An 11853-nucleotide genomic window follows, 5' to 3' on the forward strand; every position below is an offset into this window, starting at 1 on the left:
AAGTGTGACTACATGTGGAAGGACTGAAGAAGATATCAACGCTAAGAGTGGACAAGAAAAACGTTTTATTCCGCCGTCAAATACGAGGGCAGTTCAATAAGTAATGCAACACATTTTTTTTCTGAAACGGGGGTTGTTTTATTCAGCATTGAAATACACCAGGTTATTCCCCAATCTTTTAGCTACACAACACTATTTTTCAACGTAATCTCCATTCAATGCTACGGCCTTACGCCACCTTGAAATGAGGGCCTGTATGCCTGCACGGTACCATTCCACTGTTCGATGTCGGAGCCAAGGTCGTACTGCATCAATAACTTCTACATCATCCGCGTAGTGCCTCCCACGGATTGCGTCCTTCATTGGGCCAAACATATGGAAATCCGACGGTGCGAGATCGGGGCTGTAGGGTGCATGAGGAAGAACAGTCCACTGAAGTTTTGTGAGCTCCTCTCGGGTGCGAAGACTTGTGTGAGGTATTGCGTTGTCATGAAGAAGGAGAAGTTCGTTCAGATTTTTGTGCCTACAAACACGCTGAAGTCGTTTCTTCAATTTCTGAAGAGTAGCACAATACACTTCAGAGTTGATCGTTTGACCATGGGAAAGGACATCGAACAGAATAACCCCTTCAGCGTCGCAGAAGACTGTAACCATGACTTTACTGGCTGAGGGTATGGCTTTAAACTTTTTCTTGGTAGGGGAGTGGGTGTGGCGCCACTCCATTGATTGCCGTTTTGTTTCAGGTTAGAAGTGATGAACCCATGTTTCATCGCCTGTAACAATCTTTGACAAGAAATTGTCACCCCCAGCCACATGACGAGCAAGCAATTCCGCACAGATGGTTCTCCTTTGCTCTTTATGGTGTTCGGTTAGACAACGAGGGACCCAGCGGGAACAAACCTTTGAATATCCCAACTGGTGAACAATTGTGACAGCACTACCAACAGAGATGTCAAGTTGAGCACTGAGTTGTTTGATGGTGATCCGTCGATCATCTCGAACGAGTGTGTTCGCACGCTCCGCCATTGCAGGAGTCACAGCTGTTCACGGCCGGCTCGCACGCGGGAGATTAGACAGTCTTGCTTGACCTTGCGGCGCTGATGACACACGCTTTGCCCAACGACTCACCGTGCTTTTGTCCACTGCCAGATCACCGTAGACATTCTGCAAGCACCTATGAATATCTGAGATGCCCTGGTTTTCCGCCAAAAGAAACTCGATCACTGCCCGTTGTTTGCAACGCACATCCGTTACAGACGCCATTTTAACAGCTCCGTACAGCGCTACCACCTGTCGGAAGTCAATGAAACTATACGAGACGAAGCGGGAATGTTTGAAAATATTCTACAAGAAATTTCCAGTTTTTCAACCAAAATTGGCCGAGAAAAAAAATGTGTTGCATTACTTATTGAACTACCCTCGTACAATCCTGTGGCGTAACAGGTTCACAAACAAAACTAATAATATTATATAGAAAACTACGTGGAAATCGTATACATGGTGTTACAAAAAGGTACGGCCAAACTTTCAGGAAACATTCCTCACACACAAATAAAGAAAAGATGTTATGTGGACATGTGTCCGGAAATGCTTAATTTCCATGTTAGAGCTCATTTTAGTTTCGTCAGTATGTTCTTCCACCTACGCTCAATGGAGCACGTTATCATGATTTCATACGGGATACTCTACCTGTGCTGCTAGAACATGTGCCTTTACAAGTACGACACAACATGTGGTTCATGCACGATGGAGCTCCTGCACATTTCAGTCGAAGTGTTCGTACGCTTCTCAACAACAGATTCGGTGACCGATGGATTGGTAGAGGCGGACCTATTCCATGGCCTCCACGCTCTCCTGACCTCAACCACCTTGACTTTCATTTATGGGGGCATTTGAAAGCTCTTGTCTACGCAACCCCGGTACCAAATGTAGAGACTCTTCGTGCTCGTATTGTTGACGGCTGTGATACAATGTGCCATTCTCCAAGGCTGCATCAGCGCATCAGGGATTCCATGCGACGTAGGGTGGATGCATGTATCCTCGCTAACGAAGGACCTTTTGAACATTTCCTGTAACAAAGTGTTTGAAGTCGCGCTAGTACGTTCTGTTGCTGTGTGTTTCCATTCCACGATTAGTGTGATTTGAAGAGAAGTCATAAAATGAGCTCTAATATGGAAAGTATGCGTTTCCGGACACATGTCCGCCTATCATATTTTCTTTCTTTGTGTGTGAGGAATGTTTTCTGAAAGTTTAATAACCGTACCTTTTTGTAACACCCTGTATATATACTGGGTGGTTCATTGATTATGACCGGGCCAAGTATCTCACGAAATAAGCGTCAAACGAAAAAACTACAAAGAACGAAACTTGTCTAGCTTAAAGGGGGAAACCAGATAGCGCTGTTGTTGGCCCGCTAGATGGTACTGCCATAGGGCAAACGGATATAAACTGCGTTTTTTTTAATAGGAACCCCCATTTTTTATTACATATTCGTGTAGTACGTAAGGAAATATGAATGTTTTAGTTGGAACACTTTTATCGCTTTGTGGTAGATGGCGCTGTAATAGTCACAAACATATGGCTCATAATTTTAGACGAACAGTTGATAACGGTTAGGTTTTTTAAATTAAAATAGAGAACGTAGGTACGTTTGAACATTTTATTTCGGTTGTTCCATTGTGATACATGTACTTTTGTAAACTTATCATTTCTGAGAACGCATGCTGTTACTGCATTTGCAATACTTGTAACGACATTCCTCTCAACAGCGAGTAGTTCGCCTTCCGTAATGATCGCACATGCATTGACAATGCGCTGATGCATGTTGTCAGGCGTTGTCGGTGGATCACCATAGCAAATATCCTTCAACTTTCCCCACAGAAAGAAATCGGGGACGTCAGATCTGGTGAACGTGAGGGCCATGGTATGGTGCTTCGACGACCAATCCACCCGTCATGAAATATGCTATTTAATACTGCTTCAACCGCACGCGAGCAATGTGCCGGACATCAATCATGTTGGAAGTACATCGCCATTCTGTCATGCAGTGCAACATCTTGAGCGGCGCGGGATTAGCCGAGCGGTCTAGGGCGCTGCAGTCATGGACTGTGCGTCTGGTCCCGGCGGAGGTTCGAGTCCTCCCTCGGGCATGGGTGTGTGTGTTTGTCCTTAGGATAATTTAGGTTAAGTAGTGTGTAAGCTTAGGGACTGATGACCTTAGCAGTTAAGTACCATAAGTTTTCACACACACATCTGTAGAACATTGCCGGCCGGAGTGGCCGTGCGTTTCTAGGCGCTACAGTCTGGAACCGCGAGGCCGCTACGGTCGCAGGTTCGAATCCTGCCTCGGGCATGGATGTGTGTGATGTCCTTAGGTTAGTTAGGTTTAAGTAGTTCTACGTTCTAGGGGACTGTTGACCACAGAAGTTGAGTCCCATAGTGCTCAGAGCCATTTGAACCATTTCTGTAGAACATTACGAAGGAAATCAGCATACATTGCACCATTTAGGTTGCCATCGATAAAATGGGGGCCATTTATCCTTCCTCCCATAATTCCGCACCATACATTAACCTGCCAAGGTCGCTGATGTTCCACTTGTTGCAGCCATCGTAGATTTTCCGTTGCTCGATAGTGCATATTATGACAGTTTACGTTACCGCTGTTGGTGAATGACGCTTCATCGCTAAATACAACGCGTGCAAAAAATCTGTCATCGTCACGTAATTTCTCTAGTGCCCAGTGGCAGAAGTGCACACGACGTTCAAAGTCGTCGCCATGCAATTCCTGGTGCATAGAAATATGGTACGGGTGCAATCGATGTTGATGTAGCATTCTCAACACCGACGTTTTTGAGATTCTCGATCTCGCACAAGTTGTCTGCTACTGATGTGCGGATTCGCCACGACAGCAACTAAAACACCTACTTGGGCATCATCATTTGTTGCAGGTCTTGGTTGACGTTTCACATGTGGCTGAACAAATCCTGTTTCCTTAAATAACGTAACTATCCAGCGAACGGACCGGACACTTGGATGATGACGTCCAGGATACCGAGCAGCATACATAGCACACGTCCGTTGGGCATTTTGATCACAACAGCCATACATTAACACGATATCGACGTTTTCTGAAAATGGTAAACGGTACATTTTAACACTAACCAAATACCGTCCGCTCTGGCGGAATACTACGTGATACCACGTACTTATACGTTTGTGACTATTACAGCGCCATCTATCACAAAGTGAAAAAAAGTGGTCCAACTAAAACATCCATATTTCTTTACGTACTACACGAGTATGTGATAAAAAATGGGGGTTCGTATTTAAAAAAAACGCAGTTGATATCCGTTTGACTTATGGCAGCGCCACATAGCGGGCCAACCATAGCGCCATCTGGTTTCCCCCTTCAAGCTAGACGAGTTTCGTTCTTTGTAGTTTTTTCGTTTGATGCTTGTTTCATGAGATATTTGGCCCGTTCACTATCAATGGACCACCCTGTATATGTCAAAAGTTTGGGAAATAAGAAAGAGAAAATAAATAAAATGCTGTACCGTGGAAATGAATTACTGGAGAGAAAATGCTGGAGTGTTGGGCCACAACTAAAATGAAGAATTCAGAAAAGTTAGGGAAGTTGCAGGGAAGATAAATGAAGCTAACCATACGAGGAATTTACTGCGAAATAACCATTCAGAACTAAATAGTGATAATATACGACAAAAGGGAAAAAGCAAACGGGCTCGCCCGTCTAGAAGGTGGGTAGCCTAGTCAAGGAATTTGTGGGGTCCTGGAAACCCCAAGAGGGGACTGGACAGACTATAAACTATGCAGGTTGAAAAGCGACGAACGGCATTAGCTCCAATTCACTCGTAGATATGTATACATTTATACTTAAAAAGTAAATAAACTGTGTTTTATACAATAAAAATACGAGACGTGTACAAAAATACCATTTTTATTTTGAAAGAATTTTTTTTATGTGTCCAAATCAACGTTCTCTGTTCGAAATGATCCCAACACATATTGTACACTAATGCCACTACATTTTCCGATCCCTGAAACAGTCCTGGTACTCGACCTTTGGGACGGATACTTCTCTCGGTGATGCTTTTTTAGTCTCATCTATGTTTGTAGAATGACTGAGCTTCAAGGTTTCCTTCACTTTCCGGAACAGAAGAGCACATGGGGCTATATCTGCCGAATATAGGGACTAGTGAATCATGACAGTATTGCTTTCGGCCAGTAATTCACAAACAAGCAACGATCTGGGAGCAGATGAAGTATACAGGATGTAATAATAGCTATGGAGAAACTTTCAGAAAAAATTCGTCACACATGCAAGAATAAAGCATGTTAGATGGACATGGGTCCAGAAACGGTCTACTTCATTCATTTTTTTACTTCTCTTCATAATCACATTATTCATGGGCAACACAACTGATTTCATTCATGCTTAACAAACAGACACATTATTCATGGACAACACAACTGATTTCATTCATGCTTAACAAACAGAATGTAAAATGTTGTGAAGCAAGTCCCACAAGGTTCCGTTTTTGGTCCACTTCTATTCGTTTTTGTAAGCTAACGAGAATCCTCACGAAATTTTGGAATCAGGTGATTAACAGAAATTGTGGAATCATATCATCAACAAAGACCTTCTGTCAACATTTGAGCTATGAACCTTAGCGAGTGTTTCTTATCTGATCCAAGCCCAATGGAGAAACTAATTTCTTAGAGGATACTCTACCTGTTCTGCTGCAACACGTGCCACTGCTAGCGCGACAAAGCTTGTACTTAACGATGGAGTTTCTCGTCGTTTCAGTGTTAATGTTCGTAGGATTCTAAATAAGCGTTTCCGTGATGGATGGTAGGTAGAGGTGGCTTCTACCCTCTTCGAACCTAAACCCACGAAACTTTTACTTGTGAGAAGATTTTAAAGCTCTTGTGTACCGAACCCCGCTGCAAGGTGAACTGGGTCGTCATGCCCGTATTATGGAAGGCTGTGAAATAATAGGCAATTCTCCAGGGATGCATCAACGCATAAGAGACGTTTGATTCATGTATTCTCGCAAACGGAGGGCGTTTCGCATATTTAATTAACGGAAGTGTTTAATACTCTGTTGATACGTTCTTTTCCTGCCTGTTTCCCACAATTAATGTGATGGAAGGTTGTAGAAATTGAGCTCTAACACAGAAATGAAGCTTTTCCATACCCGTGTTCATATATTCCCTTCCTCTACATGTGTGTGTCAGAGATTTGATTCTCATAACATCCGAAATAATTTCATGGCATGAACAAATTGATATGAAAGCATCACCAGCGACTTCTATGATTGTGATTCGGCGAACGATCATAGTCATTTCCTTCAGTTTTTTTCAACGATTCCATCGACTGGTGATGTGCTGGAGCGTACAGTGCGGTCCTCTTCTTCGGTATCTTTACAGCCTTCTTCGAAACGCTTACACCACTTGTAAACCCTTAGTTTAGTGGTAGAAGATACGTCAAAAGCAATATTTACCACTACTAAAAGTTTGCTTCGCTTTATTCCGTTCTTACAGCAAAATTTGATGTAATTTCTTTCACTCACTTTTATATGGCTAACACTTTTCACATACTTCAATTTACCAAGACAGCGAAGGAAAAGAATTACTCGAATCGGACTAGTACAACACACGAAAATAGAAAATTCTCGTTGAATTTCATTAGTTTTCGTTTTTGATGTAGACTAGTGTGAGTAGTACTGGAATGAATGATTATCCGAGTAAACTGGATGATCATTTGATAAAGCTGTAAATTATATGGAAACCATGGATGAAGGGCAACTGGCAGATTCCATACTCCTAGGTTCCCAGAAGGCATCTGACACGTTGCCATACTGCAGACTATTAAAGGTACGAGCTTACGAAATAGGTTCCCAGATATGTGAATGGTTCAAAGACTTCTAGAGTTCTTTTTCTCGTTTTGGTTACAGAACACCGCAGTTGTTTTCGTAAATTACACTGTAGGAATTATTGCAACGAGTCACAAGATTTTTTGAAATGATTTTCTTGTACCATTACTAGTTTCGAGCCTGTGCCCATCGTCAATTGGTAGCGCCGACTTCTTTGCAAATTTTACATTGCCGTACTTAAGTATAACCAAGTTTTTGTGTCTGCATACTTTGCAAAAGGTTTTACAGTCGGCAATAAAATATAACAAAGTTTTTGTGCTTATGTAGGTTTACACCTGCCCATGCTCTGTACATTGTAGTTACTGATAATACTCTTCTCGGGTGTGCAGCCGGATCATAACGTCATCTTGTCACAATATTTCAGCGGTCCACCTGACCGCCATCTTCAGGTGAGAGTGCTGGTACACGATCTCGTCGGAACTGACTTAGCGAAAGCGGCGGCCCCTATATAGGCCGCAGAAGGCCCACAACGTGTTGCGCGAGAAGGTGCAGTAACTGCCCTCTAGCGGAAGTAAACATACCGCGCCGCCAGTGGCGGAAACAGGCGAAATCGAGATATCGCTATCAAAAAACTAAAAATTATTCCGACGATTGAAACACAGACCGTTGTTTTTTAATGTCTGATAACACCGCGTTCGAAGTCTTTCTTAAAAGGTAACCCTTGTCTCAATCAATAAGATTATCGGATAATCGAATCTCTAAGGATTCTTTTAAAACACAGCCCCAATAGCGAGATGCAGGGGCAACCATTTGTGTCTCGTCGTACAGCATTCTATGTTCCTGGGTGAGACACTGCTCCGCCACTGCAGATTTCTCAGGTTGAAGCAGCCGTGTGTGCCGCTGGTGTTCAACACATCGGTCCTGAATGGTCCGAATTGTCTGACCAATATAAGCCTTCCCACATTGGCAAGGGATCTCGTACACTCCGGCCTTCCTCAAACCCAAGTCATCCTTAACTGAGCCAATAAGAGCTCTAATCTTGGCTCGCGGACGAAAAATAGTTTTGATATGATATCTTTTTAGAATTCTTCCTATTTTCGAGGAAATGCTCCCAGCAAAAGGTAGAAAAGCCACCGATTTGCAGGTATCTTCTGGTGTTTCAGGCGAAGGTCCAAACGGGAAAGCACGACGTATCTGTTTATCTGTATAGCCATTCTGCTTGAACACAACCTTAAGATGGTCCACTTCTTGTGTCAAGCTTTCTCCGTCTGAAATAGCATAAGCTCTTCTCGCCAACGTCCGCAGGACCCCCGTATGCTGGAACGATGGATGACAGCTAGAAGCATGCAGGTAACGGTCCGTGTGCGTACGCTTTCGATAAACACTGTATCCCAGTGTCCCATCATCCTTTCTGTACACCAAAACATCCAGAAACGGAAGCTTCCCATCACTTTCCACCTCCATGATAAACTTGATGCTAGGATCAGGGAATTAAAATGATCTAGGAGGCGGTCAAGAGCTTCTTTCCCATGAGACCACACCATAAACGTATTGTCGACGTACCTTCCGAAACAGGCTGGTTTTAAAGTCGCCTTCTTCATCCTCATGTCCTCAAAATCCTCAATAAAAAGATTGGCGACTATTGGGGACAGTGGGCTCCCCATGGTCACTCCGTCAGTCTGTTCAAAGTATTTGTCATTGAATAAAAAGTACGTCAACGTCAGCACATGGCGACAAAGCTTAGTTGTTTCCTCATCTAGTTTCTCACCAATTAATTGCAAGGATTCTTCCAGAGGAACCTGGGTAAAAAGGGACACGACATCAAAACTCACAACCTGTTTCTGCACTTGACGTCCTCCTTGCTCCGTCCTTCATGGGCTATTTTGCTGACTAGGCAGCAGAATTCCTTAACTTTATCTACTCATGATTACGAATTATGATGTTAAGTCTGTCACTGTTCTCATTTCTGTTACTTCCCATTACTTCCGTCTTTCTTCGACTTCCTGTCGATACGTATCAGTACTCATTAGACCATACCGCTCATCATGTTGTGTAATTCTTTTTGACTTTCACTGAGGACAGCAATTTGAAAGATAAGATAAGGGAAATTACTGCTTGTATGGAGCCACATAGACATTCGCTTTCTGCCTTGCTCTGTTTGCGAGTGAAACGAGAAAGGAAATGGCCAATAGCGGTGCTGGGTACCATCCTCCAGGCACCATATGGTGGCTTGCAGATTATGTATGTAGACGTAGATGCAGGAGTAGCTTTCTTTTTAAAAATCACTTATGTCTCTTTTTTTCAGGTGAAAAGTCGATACTGGGCGACCAGAACAATGTTGTCGTGTCTGTAGATACTAGCTGTGTGCAGTTGATGGTGGACATGATAGCTGTGCCCACATGTCCAATGGAGGATCTACCTCAGGGGACCGTCAACAGACACAGAGAATGTCGGACTCGCTTGACGAACAACCTCGTCCACAGGGTCTCACATATTCCAGTCACCAGTTACCTCGCCTACACGCAGAGGGTCAACATAGATATCTGTCTGCTCTCGTGGATAGTGTCCAATGAAAGGAGCATCTGTCACGACGTCCATACCGGAATCGTCAAATCGGTGAACGATATGTACTGCGTACTTTCAAACTCGCGCGAGAAAGTTTGTGCGCAGCTCAATGCCAAAGACGGCATCTGCTCCATTTCGAGAGCGATATTATGGCTGATGTGTCCGTCCTTCCACAGAGACAGCTTCGAGTCACTATTCCCACGTCGAGACGACGTAATGGTGTTTACCTTCGATACGGGTCCATATAAATGCGAACCGTACTGGCGGCCCTCAGAGTTTACCAGTATCTACAAATGGAGAAGGAACGTAGTGAAATACTTGAGTCTCAAGACTGACTTCCTGCAGCCTTTAGAGGTTACACTAATTTCTTTGAATGTCGTCTTTCGAGTTTTAACTGCGGGAGTGTACGGTTGTATCCCCAAACTACGTAACGTCCCCGGGAAGCTCTTGCTGTGCTTCCAGATCGCGGGGTTGGTACAGATCGTGCTCTCCGAGATTGTCCACCGCTTTGCGAACGCCTTAGACCTTCCGACGACAGTGCAACTCGACAGCTCGCTCACCATTCTCAGCTGCCTCTGGCTCAACTCGTTCTGTTACGAGATGTTGAAGTGCGTTCGACAGCTCAGTCTTCCGGACCAATTGAGCCAAGGCGAAGCCCGTCGAATATTCCGAAAGCACGTCTTGTGCGTGTCCAGTCTCTGGACTACGGTTTCCACTGCAATGGTCGTTCTAGAGCGTGTGGACGACACGTACATATTCCATAGCAGGGTACTTTTCTTCGTCGCCATCTGCTTATCGATTCTCTTCAACTCAGTGGTACTCGTAATGGTATGGGACCTATACCTTCGGAACCGGTCTTCTATGAAGCAGCTGGATGTTACTACGAAACTGAAGTTGGGCAGCAAGAGACGGTTAGCCTTCCTCATAGCCAAGATGTGTATCTTCAGCGGGCTGGGCGTTTTTATTCGCGTGGCCTTCCACCAGATTGAAGGACTTCCACAGGCCATTTACTATGTCCATCTGGTGAGCATGCTTCAGGGCCCTGCCCTTTTCGTTCTGATTGTCTGCAACGACACCACGCTCCCTCTCCTTAAGAACAGTCTATTACAGTGGTGGAACCCAGGTGTCCAGAGACCGGGCCAAGAGCAGGGATCTGCAGCAATGAGGAACTGGCAGAGGCGCAAGCGACTCACGGAGGCTGACGCTGCAAATACTGCAGTGTGAGTCTGTATCATGGGTCTTCATAGCCACCTTTACACCTACTGCCTATGATTGTATAACAGGTCGTAGTAACAAGACGTTTTTAGAACTTCTTATATAATGTAATGGATAATAAAAATATGTTTCAGCAAAGTAATTATTATTAATAATAAAGCATTATGTTGCGAGGTGCCGGGCTGGCGAAGAGTTTGTACCTCTTTAATTCTGAAGAATTTTGCATGAGAACGAGACATGTACTCGACCTCCTCCTTACCTATCACCTGATTAATTATGCGCACAACGGTAACGAAGGGAAATGATGGTGGACCCTGCTAGTTGGTAAAATAAGGAGCGCATACTCACAATAATTTAATAACAATCGTAATCTACTCAGAGAAAAAAGAAAGAGAACTTTATCACAATAAACAACAGGAAATGGGACTCTGCATATATCTACGACATGAAAGTTGTTGTTGTTGTGGTCTTCAATCCTGAGGCTGGATTGATGGAACCCTCCATGCTACTCTATCCTGTGCAAGCTTCTTCATCTCTCAGTACCTACTGCAGCCTACATCCTTCTGAATCTGCTTAGTGTATTCATCTCTTGGTCTCCCTCTACGATTTTTAACTTCCACGCTGCCCTCCAGTAGTAAATTGGTGATCCCTTGATGCCTCAAAACATGTCCTACCAACCGATCCCTTCTTCTAGTCAAGTTGTGCCACAAACTCCTCTTCTCCCCAGTTCTATTCAATACCTCCTTATTAGTTATGAAATGTACCCATCTAATCTTCAGCATTCTTCTGTAGCACCACATTTCGAAAGCTTCTATTCTCTTCGTGTCTAAACTATTTATCATTCATGTTTCACTTCCATACATGGCTACACTCCATACAAATACTTTCAGAAACGACTTCCTGACACTTAAATCAATACTCGATGTTAACAAATTTCTCTTCTTCAGAAACGCTTTCCTTGCCATTGCCAGTCTACATTTTATATCCACGAAATGAGATGCAGCTTAAATATTACAATGAGATTTATTATACATCAGAACATAAAGGCACATGATTATCGACACAAACAGTAGGTTATTGTGAACTATTATGCGAATAAGAGTTGGCTCGAGAACAAGGACTCCTACTCTCTGTGACGCAAGAGCTTGACGATAATGACTGGCAGTCCTAATCAATTCAA

The 11853-nt window shown here is 43.7% G+C and overlaps 1 protein-coding gene across 1 annotated transcript in view; it reads left to right on the top strand.

The window, feature by feature from the left end:
- The window catches only part of LOC124717282, a 58623-nt gene extending 47910 nt beyond the window's left edge, over window positions 1-10713 (top strand). Inside the window, exon 7 of the mRNA XM_047244097.1 lies at window positions 9199-10713. Coding sequence (XP_047100053.1) covers window positions 9199-10682 — 1484 coding nt within the window. The 3' untranslated portion in view covers window positions 10683-10713. The remainder of the gene's footprint in view (window positions 1-9198) is intronic.
- Window positions 10714-11853: the final 1140 nt, after the last annotated feature.

The sequence above is a fragment of the Schistocerca piceifrons genome, chromosome 9 (assembly GCF_021461385.2).
Source record: "Schistocerca piceifrons isolate TAMUIC-IGC-003096 chromosome 9, iqSchPice1.1, whole genome shotgun sequence".
NCBI classification, from domain to species: domain Eukaryota; kingdom Metazoa; phylum Arthropoda; class Insecta; order Orthoptera; family Acrididae; genus Schistocerca; species Schistocerca piceifrons.